This window comes from Dipodomys spectabilis, unplaced genomic scaffold (assembly GCF_019054845.1).
Source record: "Dipodomys spectabilis isolate Male_0828 unplaced genomic scaffold, ASM1905484v1 ptg000297l, whole genome shotgun sequence".
In the NCBI taxonomy this organism is placed as follows: Eukaryota; Metazoa; Chordata; class Mammalia; order Rodentia; family Heteromyidae; genus Dipodomys; species Dipodomys spectabilis.
This window is the reverse complement of record NW_024870974.1, coordinates 20,062,423-20,083,570: the sequence shown is the minus strand read 5'-3', so window position 1 is coordinate 20,083,570 and position 21,148 is coordinate 20,062,423. Positions and strand designations below refer to the sequence as shown.

At 43.5% G+C, this 21,148-nt stretch overlaps 1 protein-coding gene and 1 non-coding gene across 2 annotated transcripts in view; one reads left to right on the top strand and one right to left on the bottom strand.

Moving 5' to 3' along the window:
- The window catches only part of Smarca5 (SWI/SNF related, matrix associated, actin dependent regulator of chromatin, subfamily a, member 5), a 31,867-nt gene extending 25,116 nt beyond the window's left edge, over nucleotides 1–6,751 (top strand). Inside the window, exons 20-24 of the mRNA XM_042701606.1 lie at nucleotides 936–1,068; nucleotides 2,309–2,427; nucleotides 3,219–3,431; nucleotides 4,865–4,972; nucleotides 5,513–6,751. Coding sequence (XP_042557540.1) covers nucleotides 936–1,068; nucleotides 2,309–2,427; nucleotides 3,219–3,431; nucleotides 4,865–4,972; nucleotides 5,513–5,578 — 639 coding nt within the window. The 3' untranslated portion in view covers nucleotides 5,579–6,751. The remainder of the gene's footprint in view (nucleotides 1–935; nucleotides 1,069–2,308; nucleotides 2,428–3,218; nucleotides 3,432–4,864; nucleotides 4,973–5,512) is intronic.
- A 5,688-nt stretch (nucleotides 6,752–12,439) lies between these two features.
- Trnaa-ugc lies at nucleotides 12,440–12,508 on the bottom strand. Its single transcript has one exon. It is a non-coding gene; the product is annotated as a tRNA-Ala (tRNA).
- Between the last annotated feature and the right edge of the window lie 8,640 nt (nucleotides 12,509–21,148).

Below are 21,148 nucleotides of genomic sequence, written 5' to 3'. Positions count from 1 at the left end.
ACAGTTGCAAACAGTTATTTTGTAAATTGCTGTTTAAGGTTGTATTGGTACATACAACTTTCTACTTTCAAAGAACAGTTACTGAAGGTTCCGTAGCTCAATAGTAGAGCATTTGCCTACCATGCAAGAAGCACTGTGAGAGTCGGGTGATGGTGGCTCACACCTGTAATCATAGCTGCTCAGGAGGCTGAGAACTGAGGATCGCATGTTCAAAGCCAGCCTGGGCAGGAAAGTCTTCCAGTTAACCACCAGAAGACCTGAAGGTGCTGTGGCTTATAGTGATAGAGCACCATCCTGGAGCAAAGAGCTCAGGGACAGTGCCTAACAAGCCCCACAACTGACAAAACATAAAAAAAAGACCCTGTTGAGGGAAAATACAGACTGATTGAAGATGGTAAACCATGATTGAATTGTTTGGTTAGTTAACTTGCCAACATGGTTGAGAAGATTCTAGATTAGTCGTTGGTGGAGGGTTTATTTTTCCAGACCTTCTTTTCAGTGTTCGCATCTTTCCCGGAATGTTTCCCATGACAGATATCTTCATGGTGCTGTTTGTCAGCCTTCAGGGTTCATTCGGAGCCTTTCCAAATCCAGCTTGTGACCCCCTGTTGGAGCTTTCTGCTCTCGTGTCTCTCTGGGCATCTCTGCTCTTCAGCTTATGATGACCCTTCCTTAAAAACTCCCCGTCTACGTCAGAGCTCAGAAAAAATGCCACCTGCGCCTTACTCCCTCACATCGAATAGTATTTCTTTTAGTAAACACAAAGTGTTGGTAAAAGTGTGTATCTGTACAAGTAAGTTAACCGCTGTAAAAAGAACTTAATTGAAGTAGGAGCAGTTGAAACTTTATCTGTAATTTTCAAATGCATAGGTAAAGTGTAATGGCTTTGTTTCCAAGTGTAACATGCTGTGATGGTTTTATTCATTGCTCTGTAGGGATTTACTAATTGGAATAAGAGAGATTTTAACCAGTTTATCAAAGCCAATGAGAAGTGGGGCCGTGATGATATTGAAAACATAGCCAGAGAAGTGGAAGGGAAAACTCCAGAAGAAGTCATTGAATACTCAGGTAATACTTCTATTAATTGAATGAACAAAAGTGTTATTAGGCCTTTGGAGAATATCAGTTGTAGAAGCTTCTTCTTTATCTCAGCTGATTATGGTGTAGCCTGGTATGTTCATTAAGATATGACCTAATTGTTTTTATTTAAAAATACTGTGTGTGTGGGCGCGCGCACATGTGCGTGTGCATCCACGTTCATGTATGTGCAGCATGCTGGCACAGGCAAACTCGCGGTCTTGAACTTTGCTTGGCCTTTTTGCTCAAGGCTCATGCTCTGCCAATTGAGTCACACCTCTGTTTCTAGGTTTTTGCTGGTTAATTGGAGATAAGAGTCTCACAAAGTTTTCTGCCTGGGCTGGCTTTGAACCGTGGTCCTCAGATCTCAGCCTCCGGAGTGGCTAGGATGACAGGCGTGAGCCACCAGTGCTCAGTTTTCAGTTGGCTTTTTTCTCATGGCTGGTGGTTCTAAGCCATATCTTAGTGTACCTTTACTGCTGATTAGTTGAAGATAGTTTCACAGATTTTTTGGTAAGAGTTTCAAACTTTTTTGAGTCACAATCACAGTATCTAAGATTAAAGGTGTGAACCACAGGCACCTGGCTAGATTTGTTGTTGTTGTTGTTGTTGTTTAGATCAACTAACTATAGCCACAAAACCCATAATAGGTCATTGCACAGTGGCACTTCAATTTTTGTTTCATACTGAATATGTGTAGTTTATGCTGTGGTAAGAATGTACAAAATCTTAGAGTAGCAATATTTAAGAAGTGGAAGAAAACTTTTAACACGCAGAATTGTTTTCTCACATTTAAGAAAACTGAAACAAAGCTGGGCACTGGTGGCTCATGCCTGTAATCCTAGCTACTCAGGAGACTGAGATCTGAGGATCGTGGTTCAAAGCTAGCCCGGGCAGGAAAGACTGTGAGACTCCTATCTCCAATAAACCACCAGAAAACCGGAAGTGGTGCTGTAGCTCAAGTGGTAGAGCGCTCGCCTTGAGCTGAAGAGCTGAGGGACAGCGCCCAGGCCCAGAGTTCAAGCCCCACGACCGACCAAAAAAAAAAAAAAAAAAGAAAACTGAAACATTATAAGCGACTTACTTCCTTTCTGCTATTAAATGTAGAATAAGTGAAAATCTTTCTTAGTCCTTTGCAAATCAATTACACACACATGTATATCTGTATCAGCAAGCTTTTGTTTTAATGTTCTCCTTCATTCCCTCCATCTCTCCAACGTTTCCTCCATAGCTGTGTTCTGGGAAAGATGCAATGAGCTCCAGGACATAGAGAAGATTATGGCTCAGATAGAGAGGGGAGAGGCAAGAATCCAAAGAAGAATAAGTATCAAAAAAGCACTTGATACAAAGGTACAGTTGGTACTATATTAATAAGTATGATGGTTACTGTCCTAACTCCTATCTGTGAATATGAGTTGCAGTAACTTTTTTAGGGTAGGAGGGGTGTTGGTACTGGGACTTTAACTTGGTCTGATTTTGTTCTTTACCTTTTCGCTCAAGACTGGCACTTTGCCACTTGAGCTACACCTCCACTTGTCTTTTTCTGTGGTATTTTAGAGATGAGTTTCTCAGATTTGTCTGCCTAGACTGAGTTTGAACCATGATCTTCATATCTCACTCAGCCTACTGAGCAAGCTAGGATTATACATGCAAGTCACAAATGTGTGGCGTAAAGTAACTTTTTTTGGCCAGTCATGGGGCTTGAACTCAGGGCCTGGATTCTGTCCCTGAGCCTCTTTGTGCTCAAGGCTGGCACTCTTACCACTTGAGATTTTGATCCACAGTGCTGCTTCTGTCCTTTTCTGGTACTGAGGAATAGAACCCAGGGCTTCATGCATGCTAGGCAAGCACTCTACCACTAAGCTACATTCCCATCCTCCTAAAGTAACTTTTAAAAGAAATGAGAATTTAAAATTTTTTCAGAGAAAAATGATTAACTGTTAAAGAGCCTGTGAATTGACTGATACTGAGTCACAGACACTTAGCTTAGTCCTTCCTAAGTAACATCAGGAAGGTGGTCTGAGTTTATATTCTCTAGAAAATGATAAACACCATCAGAGTTTGATAGGAGAAGTACAATTGAGATTCTCGGACAGAATATTCTGATGATATTTATAGTTTAACAAGTCTGACTTCCGTAGATTGGCCGGTACAAAGCACCTTTTCATCAGCTGAGAATATCGTATGGCACTAACAAAGGAAAAAACTACACTGAAGAAGAGGATCGATTTCTCATCTGCATGCTTCACAAACTCGGATTTGACAAGGAAAATGTTTATGATGAATTGCGACAGTGTATTCGAAACTCCCCTCAGTTCAGATTTGATTGGTTTCTTAAGTCCAGAACTGCAATGGTGAGTTTTCATTTGTGTTTTTGTGTAATAGAGCAGAATTCAGAATATAATTTTCTTTTCTTTTCTTTTTTTTTGTTTTTTATGGGCCTGAACTCTGGGCCTGGGCATGGGTGCTGTTCCTCAGCGCTTCAGCTCAAGGCTGGCGCTCTACCACTTGAGCCACAGCATCACTTCTGGCTTTTTTCTGCTTATGTGGTGCTCAGGAATTGACCCAGGGCCGTATGCATGCAAGGCAAGCAGTCTACCCCTGAGCCACCTTCCCAGCTCCTCAGAATACATATCCTTTACTTTTTAACTTCGAGGTGATAGCAGAAATTGTAAACTTTTTTAGAAAAGTAACTCATATCCACAGCTTGCAAACCTAACACCTACGTAACTTAAAAAGCTTATTTGTTAGTCCCATCCATTAATGCCATGTACTTGTAGCATTGCTAGTTTTTAGCATTTTATTAGTTTGTGAGTGTGCTTTTAAGTGGCCAATATGGAGAAGCAATTGGCCTGGTGGAGATCTAACTCTGGGTTTTGTTGATCCCATTTGTGTCTAAAAAAGAGATGGCTCTTTTCCTTCAGTAGTTGAGCAGTTTTGAATTTCTTAAACTCCTAGATTGTGCAAGATGATGAAAATGTAGAGATTTTCTAGTGTTAGGTTTGGACATACTGGGATGGCAAGTCTTCCAATATTTCTATAGTTCTCAGTGCCTTTTATTGTCACACAACACAGCAATGGATGGAGTACAGTGTTTTTGTGTTTGACGACTGATATTGTTTTTTGATATCCTTTTTAGAGAAAGTCATTAACATACAGGGCTCTGAAAGTGAAAACTATACTTTAGCCTATCAGTAGCCCAGTAAGGGAAACTAATTAGATGTTATTACCTTCTATATTATTATTTCAGATATTTAATGAGTTGTGTATGGTATTTTCTTTTTTTAATTTTTTGCCTGGCCTGGGGCTTGAACTCAGATCCTAGGTGCTGTCCCTGAGCCTCTTTGTACTCAAGGCTATTGCTCTTGCCCTTGAGCCACAGTGTCTCTTTTGACTTTTTCTGAGTAGTTTATTGGAGATGAGAGTCTCACAGACTTTCCTGCTGGGGCTGGCTTTGAACCACAATCCTCAGATCTCAGCCTCTTGAGTAGCTAGGGTTACAGGTGTGAGCCACTGGCACCGGCTACATTTTTAACTGAGGATGTCATTTACATTAGCTTAGAGCAGTTCTAGTTATGCTGAATTTTTTGTGGGAAAATGTATATAGTTATATTTAGATTACCTAACTGCAGAACTTGGTGTGAAAACAGCTTCAGCAATAACAAACAATGAAAACTTGTTTATAATATACCTTTCTTTCTAGTAAAGCATAGTCTTGTTTAGACATTGAAATCCTGACCACAGGCAAATGGCAGGTACAAGTTTACTGTGGATATTTGTAATGCAGGAACTGCAGAGGAGGTGTAATACCCTTATTACCTTGATTGAAAGAGAAAACATGGAACTAGAAGAGAAAGAGAAGGCAGAGAAAAAGAAACGCGGACCAAAGCCTACAGTAAGTGTTCATGAATATGTGAAGATTTTAAGATTACATAAGCTATATATTTTTTTCTTAAGTAGTTAAACTCATGGATTTCATGTGTATTATTAGCCTCTTTGTTTTGCAAAAAAAAAGTATAAATTAAAACTTGATTGCACTGTATAGGGAAAATCTTATAAGGGGCTTCTAAAAGTTTGGGAAAGTATGTCCTAAGAATGTCAGGATATGCATTTCTCATTGGGAATACATGCAATCATTTTAGAGTATTTATTTCGTAATACGACAGAAATAGTTTTATAACCTCTAAGATTGATTTCTAAAGTGTGATTTACTGCTCAGTTCTGTCTTAGCAATGTGAAGACAAGCATTTTAAGGGGAAAAAAGTTGTCTTGTAACTTAGTAAAATTTGGAGATTGGATAGTTAATTTTGAAAGATTTATTATGTCTTGGAGAGGAAAATGTACTTAGCAGTCACTATAAAGGGCAGTCATGTGTCTGAATATTTCATGGTTACTATGTCTTGTCATGAGAAGTAATCTTTGTGTTTGTTTATAGACACAGAAACGTAAGATGGATGGAGCACCTGATGGTCGAGGGAGGAAAAAGAAGCTGAAACTATGAATGCGTATTTGTTTCATAATCACTAACTTTAAACTAGTAGTTCTTTAATTTACGGGTCTTCATAAGATGTACTGTACAATGCTGAATTGTTATGTCATTCAAAGACATCAGGTTCATCTGTTTACTGAGCTAGAAACGTAGTATGTAGTTTCACTTTTTTAAATGCAACAGCTGTGCTGAAAATTTTTTTATCATTAACTTGAAGTAATAAAATAGGCTTCATTTATTAATAAATGTTTCATTTGATTTATTTTTCTATTACAGTTCCATTTGTGAAGTTTGTGGCTTTTTGTTATCAGCTATGATTTCTACACTTGTGTGGCTTAAAAACAAGCAAACAAGTAATGACATTGCAGATAGCGCTTGTCCCTTTGCTCCTCCTCACTTAGTGGTGGAATTGCTTTAACTCCCTTTGCCTTTGCAGAAATGTTGGTATTTTCTTTGTAATGTTGTTGAGTCTCATCAAAAGATCATGTAAACTCCATTCTCCTTGCTTCTTGTAGAACAGGGGGAAAGACAAGCAAATGATCATTTCTGTGCATATATCTGTTGCGCTTTCTTTCTTTTCTGTAGTTGGCTCTGGAGTAAAGACGCCCTCCTCTGTTGGACGGATGGCCTTTTAGTTGTATAGCCAAAGACATTTAGTATTACACCATTTTGTAAAAGGAATATTTTTTTTTAAGTATTTGGTAAATATTTTGACAAATGACCTTCCCACACAGCCACAACTTAGAAAGATAATGTCAGAACTAAGGTGATTTTTTTTTTTTTTTTAAATTTTGAAAGAATCAGCCAAACTAAGGTATGACCTTACCATACTGTTAAAATTGGTAACAGAATGTATCCCCTCCTAGTTGATAGTATTTTTGAGTTTTTAGGGTAAATGCAAATTTTATTTTATTATATTTTAACATAATTTCTAAGTGTTAGCAGGATTGAGTATAGTTCTAGTTTTTATTTCTATGGAACAGACTTGATGAACTGGAGACCCTGAAGCAGGAATACCCAAATTGTAGTGTCAGGATTTTAGCTGTACCAGAGGCCTTTATGTGCTACACATAATTTGTATAAAGTTTTATATGTGCAAATTGGGTACATAAACAGTTCTCCATTTTTCTAAGGGAATGCAATAAATGTAGCATCGTGAATAAATATAACTTTTATAATCCTTAACGTGGTCTATTCTTTCCATTTCTTTAATTTTTTTCATTTAATTTTTTACTTTCTTCCTTAGGAAATGGTCTCCTATAGATGTCTTCTCTCGATTTTTTTGTTGTTTTTAATTATTCCTCACAAGTCATTAAAAGTTTTGATTTTCTACAGTATGACTAATACTCTGCACAATCTTCCAGAGATGTGGGCATTGGCGCCCTTAACCACGCTCTTTCTGGCAAGTTAATTCCAAAGTAATTTGAACTCACTCCATGCTCCCCTACGCTGACTTGTGTACAAGGTTTGGGGTTTTAATAGGAGTGTGAACTCACTGTTGCTGAAAATGATTGAAAATGTAAGGCTGTAGAAAACCTAATGGATGTCTGGGCACCGGTGGCTCACGCCTATAATCCTAGCTACTCAGGAAGCTGAGATCTGAGGATCGCGGTTCAAAAGTTCGTGAGACTCTTATCCCCAATAAACTACTAGAAAACCAGAAGTGGCGCTGTGGTTCAAGCGGTAGAGCGCTGGCCTTGAGCTAAAGAGCACAAGGACAACGCCCAAGCCCAGAGTTCAAGCCCCACGACAACCCCCCCCCCCCCCAAAAAAAAAAAAAAAAAAAGAAAAAGAAAAAACCTTATGGATGGGGCTGGGAAGGTGGCTCAGTGGTAGAAGCGCTTGCCTTACATGCATGAGGCCCTGGGTTTGATTCCTCAGCACCACATAAGCAGAAAAAGCTGGAAGTGGTGCTGTGGTTCAAGTGGTAGAGCGCTAGCCTTGAGCTGAAGAGTTGATGGACAGTACCCAGGCCCAGAGTTCAGGCCCCACAACTGACAAAAAAAAAGAAAGAAAAAAACCTTATGGACAGCAGGGCCCCCAGTGGCTCACGACTAATTGTAGCTACTCAAGGGGCTGAGATCTGAGGATCGTGGTTCAAAGCCAGCCTGTGCAGGAAAGTCTGTGAGATTCTTACCTCCAGTGAACCACCAGAAAATGAGAAGTGGTGCTGTGACTCAAGTAGTAGAGTGCTTGCCTTGAGCTGAAGAACTCAGGAACAGCACCCAGGCCCAGAGTTCAAGTCCCACAACCTACAAAAAAAACCCTTATAAAACTCCCAAAAGTGATGGAGAAACAGAGGAAAAGATACAGAGGGGAAACAGTTTATTGTCAGGTCTTAAGCTTGAAGGTTCAAATTAACAAATGTAAAAAACTCCAATAAAAAAAAATCATCTAAGGTAATAACCAAATTGAGCATTGTGGTTTAGCTGGTTCTAGAGGTAACTTTTCTAGGGATCAATATTTTTAATTTGTAAGGTCAATTTTAAAACGTGTATAGTTTGCCAAGTAGAGTGGTACATGACTATAATTTCAGCTCTTAGGATCTTGAGGCAGAATGATGAAGAGTTCAAGGACAGGGCTACATATGCATAGCAAGATGCTATCTACCTCCACCCCCACCCCAAATACACAAACACGTTAGGGTGTTGTTGGCTCACTCCTGTAATCCTAGCTACTCAGGAGGCTCAAATCTGAGGATTGCAGTTCAAAGCCAGCCCGGGCAGGAAAGTCTGTAAGACTTCAGTTAACCACTAGAACCCAGAAGTGGTGCTGTAACTCAAGTGGTAGAGTGCTAGCCTTGAGCTGAAGAGCTCGGGGACAGCGCCCAGACAGAGTTCAAGCCCCATGACTAACAAAACAAAAACAAAACTACAAGAAATACCTAAAAGAAAATGATGGAAAATCAAAATTGGTTTCTAACTAAATTGCATGCCTTTATCAGGTATAGGCAAGGTATACCTATGACCATTGCTATTGTTAGTTTAAAACTAATCGACAGCTAGTAATTAGGCAATTGGGGGCTATGTTAATTTTCAAGTTTTTTTTTTGTTTTTTGTTTTTTTTTTTTTTTGCATTTTATCACTTTACTGTTAGAGACGAAGGGAGAGTAGAGGAAAAGATTTTCCAACTTCCATGGCTCTGCCCAAATAAGCTTTGGGCTTACTTGCAAATGTATTAGGGCACTCAAATCAAATGTGAAAATCTAAAATGAGGTGTGTGTGTGTGTGTGCGTGCTTTTGCCCAGCATTAAGAGGTCACTCTTTTAGCCCCAAGTGTTGATTTAACTGATAGTGATGGATTTCTACTGAGTTTAGAAACAAAGTAGAAGAAAATAGAAGATGAGGGTTGGGAATGTGGCTTAGTGGTAGAGTGCTTGCCTAACATGCATGAAGCCCTCAGTACCACATAAACAGAAAAAGCCAGAAGTGGTGCTGTGGCTCAAGTGAGCATAGAGAGGCTCAGGGACCTGAGTTCAAGCCCCAGGACTGGCCAAAAAAAAAAAAGATGACAAACATACAGTGTCATTTTGCACAGGCTCAATCAGTTGCATAAGCGCACGCGCGCGTGTATATGCATATATATGTATATGTATATATATGCATATATAGATAAGTATATGCATGTATGTATATCCATGCAGTCACAAAGTGTATTTGCACATGGTACCAGTGACACTATCTCCTTCCTCCCGCAGTCATTAAGCCCGAAACAGCATTTCATTCTGCTGTGGAGACTGTTGGCTGCCTGGTACTTACTCTCTACCATCTTCCAGTGTGGGCGCTTACAGCACTCTGCCCACAGGGATGGTGTCATTGATGGTGGTACCCAGAGAAGTAACTGAAGCCTCTCTGGGCCCTCCAGGACGGGCTGCTTCTGCTCATCCAGAATGGTCACGTGGCTTGTCTGCACGACCACTCCTGGGGCAGAGTAGGTGTCAGCTGATGCCCACATAATCTAGAGTATAATATTTATATACCTTTGTAATGTGCACACACGTATTCATAATTGGACACTCATTTTCAAAGTTATATTTATGTAAAACAATACATATACAAATATAAACAACATTTATATGCATTCATAATGTATATAAATGTACACATAGTATGTGTACATATACTCCTGATGTATTCTGATATTTTCAAAACCAGATCTTAGCCTCTTGAGGAGCTAAGGTTACAGGCATGAGCCTGTGTACCTGGCTTCGGGTAGTAGAAATGATCAGAGCTGGTCAGCAAAGATGAGGCATGCTTGTACCCGACAGACACCCCGCTTCCCCTGCCTGTTCTTCCCACGGTGCTCATCTTCCGCTGGGCTCTGCCCTGTGCTCCCAGAGGGTACGCTGATGGGTGATGTTCAGGGAAGATCAGTGCCCGTTCGCCAAACATTCCCACGTGGCCCACCCCGTCAGCCCCCTCAAAGTGTGAGGCAGGCTTCAGGGAGGCAGACAAAGATCCCGCAGCGATGCTATGCTTCTCAGGCATTCTGTCTCTGGTCCTGTGTGGGCCTTGTCCTTATGAGTATGTTACAGTTCCCCTCTCTGACAGACCACACATTCTATAGGTCTGGGAGAGAAAAGGCCATGTCAGAGAGAGACATGCCATCACTTTGACTCCAGGAAGTGCTGGGAAATAAAATCAGTTGGAGATCTTACTCATCTTTTTTTTCTATGTTAGGTTTCAGTCAAACCAAAATTGGCCAGTGCGCTGTAGCTTAGAGATCATCAGTTGATTGGAAAAGATGATGGGAAGTTAGGGAATTTTCAGCGTTTTTCTCTGCAGAAAGAAAAAAAATGGTTCTTTATGTTGAATGACACTTGGGTAAGGCTTCTGAGTCAGGACCTCAGCTTTGCTGGCCACAGAAGTAAGAGATCTAGAGGAGGTGGGTTGTGTCAGCTGAGATGCTCACATGCTAGAAACTCTCCCTAGAGGCAAGAGGCTCCGTGGAGACAGGGCCGGAGGCACAGTGGGACACCAACCAGGCTCCAGCGAAGCCCCTGTCCTTGGTTCACTCTTCTGAAAAGGAGCTTCTGACTATTTGAAACCTGTGCACAGCCTGGCCACTAACTATGGAGACACCACCCTTGAAAAGGTAGTGAAGCAAATGCCTTTGGGATGATTTAAGGCACCAGGTGGAAAATCAAGTCACAAGGATGACATCTTTGCCGACTTTATAGAGAGGAAGCATATTGAATGAAAAATTGGTCTGGTAGAAATTAAACTTAACAAGCATTGTTTGCCTAGGATATCGTTTATTGGATCTTGTAAAGGGTGAGCGAAGTTTTACTATGTTACCATACCACACAAGCCTTGATGTAATCTGAATTGAGTCCATCCCCCCACAAACCCACGGAAACCATACCCCACAGTGCATTACACCAAACAGCTCAGAATGCAGCCAGCACAGCCTGCATTTACAGTGATGTGTGCTGAGTTCATGAAGGAATGCCCAACTCTTCCTTAACACACCGATAACGAGTTCTGCACTGGGAAGACATAGTTGGTTCTTTCAAGAAATGAACAATTTTTTGCTCTGTGATTTTCCCTAGAAGATTAACCAGATTCATAGCTGTGCCCTGCGCTCAGGGAAGGGACTTGGGGGGACCTGCACTCAGAAAAGTCCTGGGGTCATCCTTTCTTTCCCTACCCACACCTTCCTCTCCATCAGTGCTTGCTAATGGATGTTTCTGGAGTCTCCAGGTTGGAACAGGAGGGGCGGGAGAAGCCGGGTGCGTCTTTCCTGATGGGTGGCTTCGAGGCGATCAGTGCTTGTTCTGAGCACGGGAGGTGTTAGAAGAGTGGATGGCTTCTTATGGGCACGCTCTGGGTTCTTGGGAAGTCTGCCGCTCCCATAGTTGGGCATCTCTCTGCTGTGGTTCCTTCCTGAGGATGGCATGTGGTTCTCCTTGGTCACTTCATGTTGGGAAAAGCCTCTGCTGAGAGCCATTCATCTCCCTAGATGGCGCTTTTGGACAAGACCTCCAGCAAGCCCGTGCTGGCTCTTCACTGTAACTCATCCTTTGCCTGGCTAGACTCTGCAATCCTGCTAAACCCCTAAGTGGCTCCTCTTGTTTGCTCACCCAAGAAAGGAGCCAAGAGCTCATGTCAGACACTGCGGTTCTCTAGGAAAGTCAGCCTCCAGTCTACCATGTCCTCAACACATATGGTTGTGTGTGCTCACGTGCACAAACATGTTGGTACTAGGGCTTGAATGCAGGGCCTGGGTACTGTTCCTTAGCTTTTTCATTCAAGGCTGGTTGCTCTTCCACCTGAGCCACACCTCAGTTTCTATGTTTTTTTGTTTGTTTTTGCTGGTTCATTGGAGATAAAATCTCACGGACTTATTTCCCAGGCTGGCTGTGAACCATGATCTTCAGATCTCAGCCTCTTGAGTAGCTAGGATAACAGGCATGAGCTACCAGTGCCTGGCTTGAGAACAAATCTTTGTTGATCTCCCTTGTCCTATTAGGATTGGGTTGGGATTTTTTGCCCCTGTGGATATTTCAAAGATAATTTTTTTTGGGGGGGGGTCTAGTCGTGGGGCCTAAACTCTGGGCCTGGGCGTTGTCCCTCAGCTCTTGAGCTCAAGGCGAGCGCTCTACCACTTGAGCCATAGCACCACTTTTGGCTTTTTTCTTTTTGCTTGTGTTGCTGAGGAATCGAACCCAGGGCCTCATGCATGCAAGGCAAGCGCTCTACCACTGAGCCACCTTCCCAGGGCAATCAAAGATAAATTTTTTTTTTTTTTTGGGTCCGGTCGTGGGGCCTGAACTCTGGGCCTGGGCGCTGTCCCTCAGCTCTTTTAGCTCAAGGCTAGCGCTCTACCACTTGAGCCACAGCGCCACTTCCAGCTTTTTTCTTTTTGCTTATGTGGTGCTGGGGAATCGAACCCAGGGCCTCATGCATGCAAGGCAAGCGCTCTACCACTGAGCCACCTCCCCAGCCCTCAAAGATAAATTTTTGAACAGAACAACACAGTACATGCTTGTTTGTTGTACTTGCCTAGAGAGTATGTACTCTCCATCTAAAGGAAACTGCACTGGATCCATGAGACAATCATATTAATTTGGGGTCTGCAAGTGCCAGTCTAATCCTGCCTACACCTGAGCCAAGCAGCTTGCAGCGCTCAAGCCCTGACAGAGCTTGAGAGATGTAGCCCTCGGTGTAATTTGGTAATGAAGCAGTCTGATCCTGTCCATGTCTATTTATTTATATATTATTTTACCATTCTCTTTTAAACATGCTCCTTATAGAAAGAGAAATGAGTACTTGAGAAAGGAGCACTGCAGTTGATGCTTCTTATTACATCTGGGAAGAGAGAGCTGGTGTTGAGGAATGAAGAGCCTTTTTCTTCTCTGGCTCAATCTCAGCTGGGTTCTCCAGGGCCTGGAGCCAAATTCCCCAGATGCCCACACAAGGAGCTCCAGGCACCCTGCGCCCTTTGAAAACTCACACGCTGCTTGTTGGGTGGTCCTCAATGGGAACTTTGATACTTGACTCAGGTTCTCTTCTTGATTTCCTTCCGGGAAAATCGAGCAGAAGATTGATAGGTCTTGCACATTTGGCAACAAGAAGTTCCAAAGGTTACCTGGGTTTGAAGCAGGCCTCACCCATCTTACTACAACTATTGTCTAAGGATTAAGAGTCTCTAAACCAGCACAACCATGTGTATTCTCTGAGCTCAAAGCATGAAAGCAACTGGTTAGAACCAATGTTTTAAGTCTTTAGCTCCCATTTCCTGTGTAAGGGGAAGAAATGTTTCTCTTCTCCATTTCTCCCTACGTTAACTATTTTACTAAAAGAAATCCTTGCTAGCCGGGCACCGGTGGCTCACGCCTGTAATCCTAGCTACTCAGGAGGCTGAGATCTGAGGATCATGGGTCAAAGGCAGCCCAGGCAGGAAAGTCCATGTGACTCTTATCTCCAATGAACCACCAGAAAACTGGAAGTGGCACTGTGGCTCAAGTGCTAGAGCTCTTGCCTTGAGCTGAAGAGCTCAGGGACAGTGTCCAGGTCCAGAGTTCAAGCCCCATGACCAACAAAAAGAAAGAAAAGAAAGAAGAAAGAAAGAAAGGAAGAAGAAAGAAAAAAAAGAAAGAAAGAAAGAAAGGAAGGAAGAAAGAAATGTACTCATTACCTTACTTATGTACTGTCACCCCTCTGAACATCACCTTTACAATAAAGTAATTTTTTAAGAAAAAAAAAAGACAATGAAGGCAAGCTTCGTTTTTCAACATGACGAATGTGTGAACAGAAGACAGCCATTACCAAGAGCCAGGACGTAAGACTCGGCCTTACCATCCTCGGGCTCAGCCAGCATGGTCACTGTGGTGGTGGGGAATTTGACTCTGGGCTTTCCTCCCACGGGCAGACCCTGAAACAAGGAAGGATTCCTCCTCTTCATAAAGGGCATTGTTGCTGATCAGGGCTTCTCAGAGTCATGCTTGTCAGAGTGGAGGGTGCTGGCGTGGTCTTCTTGTCTTGAGGTATATAGTCAGAGGACACTAACACCAAGGAAGGAATGGTTTCCATGGCGGAACCTGCAGGAGTGTGAGAAGGAACAGGGAAGATGAGAAGAAATGGAATTCCAACTGGGAATTGTAGGGCAGGCTTACTTTCCCTTGCATTCACAAATATGAATCAGAAGTTCTTATACAGAATAGATTGATATTTTGATGTGATCCAAATTTAATGGCCTTTAAATAGTATATATTCAATATATCCAATATGACATACAAATAAATTGTATAGATTAGGGACCAAATGAGCTGAAGGGTGGTTGGACGCTGGGACTGGCTTAGCCTAATCCTTTCATTCCTAGGCGAGGTCAAAGGAGCAGAGAAAGTAGGATTAGAAAATGCATACTGTAATTCTGTGGGGATTACAGCATTCCTCTGGCTCCTCTTCTACCCACAGTGACATCTATGGCAACACCTCCATCATCTGCTGGGTTGGTCTATCCTGAGTAGAGTTTGCTGTAAGACGCCATCCGTCACCGAGTGCTTGTTAGCATACCAGGAGTACAGGATCAATTGAAGCATCTCCACTTCAGCTCAGTGCACCTTAAATTTACTGACATCATGATTCATCAACATACATGCACAATTTTGTGAGTTTTGACAAATACATATAATCGCGTGGCCAACTTAGAACATAACTTAGAACACTTTTTTTTAGTACACCCACAAATGTTGAGCTATACTCCATGTAAATCCATCTTCTTCCCTGTTTCTTAGGCTCTGGAAACCCCAGATCTGCTTTGTGTCACTGTAGACTTATTTACCCTTATGAGAACTGCACAGAAATGGAAACATACAATGCTTTTTGTGTCTGGATTCTTTCATTTAACACAATGCCCCTGAGACTCATCCATGAGTCGTGGCCTTTCTTCCCTTTCTTCCCTTTCTTGCTGACTGGTGTTCCCCATTGTGTGGCTGTATCCCAGTTTGTTTTATTCATTTACAGTTGATGACAAGGTCTTTCTAGTGCCTAGCTACTATACATACTGCTGCTTTGACTAATCTAGTTCTGGGCTTTGGGTATGCAATTTTATTTCTCTGGAGTGAATAGGAGTAGGATTTCTTTGACTTAATGTTATTAAAAGTATCTGGCTAAGAATATAACTTAGTGGTTGAGCACTTGTCTAGCTTGCACAAGACCCTTGGTGCAGTCCCACTAAAAGATGAAAACATTTAAAAAAAATCCAGCAACACAAAAGATTTAGAACTAAAATTGCAAGAGGGGGTCATACTAATGTAAATGGTATAGGTAGATGATACCAACATCTAAAATTACTCAATATACTATAGATAAGCAATTTTTGCAAAATATCAAAGTTTCCTATCATGTGTTTTCTTAAGCAGTAGTGAGGCTTTCACTGTGAGGTTCTGGCTTGGATACTCTGGTCATTCTTGCTCAGAGCTGTGGTATATGCACAGCTTTGTGATAATGCCAAGGCCCCCATCATCTAAATTGAAGTAACTGCAAGCTGATGTCTGGGACTATGTCTTCATATATACGTGAGGCAGGCAGAGGGCAGAGACTGCTAGTAATGAACAGGCATGGGGGATGAGGGTTCCATTTGATGGGGGAGGGCAGTGTTAGGCAACTTTGAGTGTGAATCTTATCTGGGAACACTGACGCCTGAAAGAGTCCTCTGAGATCAGGTTCACCAGAAGAGGCTGGTTCTTGGGATGGCAGAGATTGGCATTTGCACAAACACAGAGGCAGGCACTCCTTAGCTAATGGGAAGGGAGATGGATACTGGGCACCACAGGACACTTACAGGACAAGACCAGATAGCTGGCCTCTCAGGGAGGCTCCTGGGTGGGCACACAAGGAGCAAAGGGCCATACTACTACAACAAAAATTTTGATTTTTTTTAAGCAGTATTTCAATGCCTTTTAAAAGAGCAACTGTTTCAAAAAGACTGAGTGTTGGAGAACATATTTCTTAGGCATCAAGAATACACAACGTTGGTATGACAGGTTGTAGGAAAAAGATTATTGTCCAGAACTCATGTTTAGCTCCTCAGGATAAATACCAAGAGCAGATACATACTACTCACATAGTAAGTTATATCAAATCGTGTTATTAAATATAACTATGAAATCTCTTTACCTGGGAACACAGAATACTAGTATTTAATAAGAAAAATATGGGCTGGGAAGGTGGCTCAGTGGTAGAGCGCTTGCCTTGCATGCATGAGACCCTGGGTTCGATTCCTCAGCACCACATAAGCAGAAAAAAAAGCCAGAAGTGACGCTGTGGCTCAAGAGGTAGAGCACTAGCCTTGAGCTGAAGAGCTGAGGGACAGTGCCTAGGCCCAGAGTTCAGGCCCCACAACTGGACCCCCACAAAAATAGAAAAAGAAAAATACCTCATCGCTAGTAAGTTAGGAAGGCCTAGGGGTTGGGGGAGAGGTCCTGACTGTAGAGAAGTGTCGGGGAGAGAACAGGATAGTGGGGCTGCTGCAGCATGTCATCTTTGAGATTTCTGGAATTCTCTCACATTGCAAGACAAGTACAAATAATTGTTGTGGCTTTTCCTGTGCTTATAGAAAGCAAGGGAAATCATCTAGGTCACAAAACAACAAAATTTCCCAAGACCTAAAACAAAACCCTGTAACAGGGTCCCCCACTCAAAGCAGGTGTTGAAACCAGGCCTCAGGCACAGAGTACTGAAGTGACTGGAAACTGAGTGATGACTTCTAGAGATCCAGGGCAGCAGCAGGTTCTCAGGTTCATAGTGCCTTGTGGAAGCAAAGCAAATCCTCTGCAGAGGAAAACCTCTTTAAGTGAAGCTTCGAGAATTTTCACCACACTACATTAAATACCTGTAGAAGAGTTTAAACAGTAGAAGATGTCATTACAAAGGTGACTTTTAGACTAACAGCAGACTTTAGAAAAACAACAGTGGAAGCTGGAAGACAATGGGGTAATAACTTCCAAATGTGGGTAGGAAGAAAATCTGCCCACCTAGAATTCCAAGACTGTGTGTGTGGAGAGATGAGCAAGGAGAGGAAGGGAGAAAGAGTCAGTCATAATATTCAATGTATATGTGAAAACGGAACCAGGTAAATTGTGAGATTGGGAGAGATGGGGAAGACGGACAGAAAGGGTGACATTGATCAAGATGCATTGTACTCACAATCTGACAGGTTGAATTGTAACCCCTTTGTACATCTGTTTAAGACAAAGAAAAGACTTCAAAGAAAGTAAAATTACAGCAGAACTGTCTGGAAGAGAATGTCTGTAGGATATATGTTGTATTTCAGGAAGAAGATAGCCCCACCATACCCTTTGAGATGCAAAACATAAATTATTATTATTATTTTTGTCAATTGTGGGATATGAACTCAGGGCCCTGAGCTTTTTCCACTCAAGTCTAGTGCTCTACCACTTTGAGTCACAGCATCACTTCTGTTTTTCTGGTGGTTAATTGGCGATAAGAGTCACACTGAGGGGCTGGGAAGGTGGCTCAGTGGTAGAGCGCTTGCCTTGCATGCATGAGGCCCTGGGTTCCATTCCTCAGCACCACATAAGCAAAAATAAAAGAAAAAGCCGGAAGTGGTGCTGTGGCTCAAGTGGTTGAGAGCTAGCCTTGAGCTGAAGAGCTGAGGGACAGCACCCAGACTCAGAGTTCAGGCCCTACCACCAGAACCCCCCCCCCCCCCCAAAAAAAAAAAGTCACATTGACTCTCCTGCCCAGGTTGGCTTTGAACTATGATCCTCAGATCTCAGCCTCCCGAGTAGCTAGGATTGCAATCATGAGCCACCAGTGCCTGGCTTTATTGTTGTTGTTGTTGTTATTATTATTATTCATCGGTCATGGAGTCTGAACTCTGGGCCTGGGCGCTGTCCCTCAGCTCTTCAGCTCAAGGCTAGTGCTCTACCACTTGAGCCACAGCGCCACTTCTGGCTTTTTTCTTTTTGCTTATGTGGTGCTGAGGAATCGAACCCAGGGCCTCATGCATACAAGGCAAGCGCTCTACCACTGAGCCAACTTCCCAGCCCCTACAAAACTTCTTAATGTCATCTCTTCCTTTGTTCTCCTCCTGTTGCCCCCCACCCCTCCATTTCTCCCCTCCTGTCCCCACCCTCAAGTCAGTATTTTTTAAAGGAAAGGAAAGAGGAGTCTTTTACCTGGACATTCTTGGGGCCCTCAGAACAATCAGCTTTCTTCCCTTTCCCCCCTTATATGATGAACCCCTGTGTAGCCTGTGAAAAAGGCCAATCAGAGGAGTGGCTGAGCCCTGGGCACGTGGTTGACCACAAGATCCTTTTCAATCACTGAAAATCTCCAGTGTATTTGACTTGGGGCTGACCAAAAAAACCACAGGGTAATTCAATGCTGTTCCTGTACATTTGGCTTCAGATTTTGTGTTTGCTCTTCATTGACTGTTCCAGGGAGAGGAGTCTCCTAAAGTTTATTTCAAAAAGCAAAATATTCATTGAGAGCAGAAGAGCTGGAGGAAAAAAATCTCTGTTATTGGGGGCGAGTATAGATTTTGAAACTGACTGAATGGAAGTAACTATACCATAAAACTGGGCGCTGGTGGCTCACACCTGTCATCCTAGCTACTCAGGAGACTGAGATCTGAGGATCGCGGTTCAAAGCCAGCCCAGATATAAAAGTCCATGAGACTCTTGTCTCCAAAAAACCAATAGAAAATCAGAAGTGGCGCTGTGGCTCAAGTGGTAGAGTGCTCGCCTTGAGCTGAAGAGCTCAGGGACAGCGCCCAGGCCCAGAGTTCAAGTCCCACGACCGACAAAAACTAAAAAACCAAAGCAAGCAAACAAACAAAAGCAGTGATGCCCCCCTCCCCCTGCCCAAATCTACAGCGGTGACCCCAGGAAACTGAGTCACAAACTCTGTAGCAATTGGTTCTATATTGTCAGGATGGAATCAATCACTCCCAACATTTCTTTTTTCTCCTCCTCCTCCTCCTCTTCTCTCCTTCTCCTCCCCTCTTCCTCCTCCTCCTCCCCGATCTCCTCCTCCTCCTCCTTTTCTCCTCCTCTTCCTCTCCTCCTCCTCCTGCTCTCTTCTTCCTCCTCCTCTCCTCTCTCCTTCTCCTCCTCCTCCTGCTCTCTTCTTCCTCCTCCTCTCCTCTCTCCTTCTCCTCCTCCTCTCCTCCTCCTCCTCTCCTCCTCCCTCCTTCCTCCTTCCTCTTTCATCCTCCTCCTTGTCCTTCTTCTTTCCCTACATCTAACTTGGGATCGCTAGAGAGTGCTAGATAAGCAATAACAGATCACACAGAACACTCTACCTGAGCTTCTCCCACCTCCTGGCTCCGCATGCCAATGGGATCCCTGCCTGGGCCAGGTGCACCTGTACCTCCCCCCGCCCCACTACTACTCTGCCTTCCTTTCCTTTCTTACTCTCAGACCCATGAACAAACAGGCGGCTTTCTCTCTCATTTGGGTGGTCTTCCTTTATGTCCACGTTTTCTTTCCTCATTGTGCAGTTGCTCAGAAGTTAGAGAAGATGACTTCAAGGGGGCGGCTTCTGTGATGACGACATGGTGGCTCTGGGGGTGAAGAAGTTGGAAAGGAGGGAGGGGGTGAGGACACCAAGCCGGCTGCAGGGTGGCACTGGAAAGGGGGAGAGAGAGGCTGGCGGCACACAGGCTTCCCCAGGGCTGCCCAGAAGGGACAGCGCCCTTTTCACACTCTCCACGACCTCTTCTAAATGGTGTGCACACGTCTGATCTCACCCACAGACCTGTGCAGCTCCAACAGATGCTTTTGTTCCAATTTTGAGGGGGAAAACAATGAAATTCCTCCGGGTGGTTGAGGAGAACAGTGGGGAGCTGGGAGGGAGACCAGCACAGGGCGGACCCAGCTGCCCAGCACAGCCCTCTCCTTCTTTACCACTGCCCCATCCAGCACCAGTCCCATGCCAGTCACCGGGCTCACAGAGCCAAGACACCTCCCCCCTCCCCAGCTTCATACCTGGGTGGGGGAACAAAGGACAGCCAAGAGCCTGCTGCAGCCCGCCTGCCCTGCTGAGCTGCAGAGGAGGCCCCTCCTCCTCCTCCTTGTCCTCCCCTCCCTCAGGAGGCCAAAGGAGCAATTCCCAGTTACTGCAGGTTGTCTCTCAGTGACCCACCCTATATGAACGTGGGCTGTCCTTAGCAGGTTTGCAAAATACAACACTGCTCATGCTACATTGGAAATGCTTTTCATGCTTTACAATGGTGGGGACCTCGGAGATGAGTGAGGAGGCCAGAGGAATTGTTGCAGGGGTTACGAATCACAGTAAATGTTATTTTCCACCGCAGCTAGTGTCAGCTCAGAGATGAATGCACACACAGAAACAACGGCAGAATCCAAGCTTTATTACGAGACCTGAGGTGGTGCAGTTTGGGTATTCTCGCTTCAGTAGGCCATCGTGAGTGTTAACATCACAACACACAATACTAGCCATTGAGTCTAGGGTATGGCTTAATGGTAGAGCAGCTGATTAACAACACTAGCCAGGCAACAGCAGCTCATGCCTGTAATCCTAGCTATTCTGGAGGTTGACAGCTGGATGACAGAAGGCAAGCCAGTCAGAGAAGCTCACTAGACTCCATCTCCAAAATAACCAGCAAGAACCGGGCACTGGTGGCTCTCACCTGTCACCCTAGCAACTCAAGAGGCTGAGATCTGAGGATCATGGTTCAAAGCCAGCCTGGGCAGCGAAGTCGGTGAAACTCTTATCTCCAATAAACCACCAGAAAACCGGAAGTGGCACTGTGGCTCAAGTGGTAGAGTGCTAGCCTTGAGCTGAAGAGCTGAGGGACAGCGCCCAGGCCCAGAGTTCAAGCTCCACAACTGACAAAAAAGGCAAAAAGCAAGGCTGGAGGCATGGCTCGGGTGGCAGAGCACCAGCCTAAGGAGCCCAAGGCACTGAGTTCAAACCCGAATGCTGTGAAAAATAAACACAAAAACCAAATAATACTAGAAATTTTTTTCTTGAACATTTTGTAGAGAAGGGAAAATTTGGTCTTGACAAGTCTTTCACTATTGTATCTCATATTGGATATTTTAAACGCTATTGTGATGTTTTTATTGTTATTTTTTTTCTTCTGAGG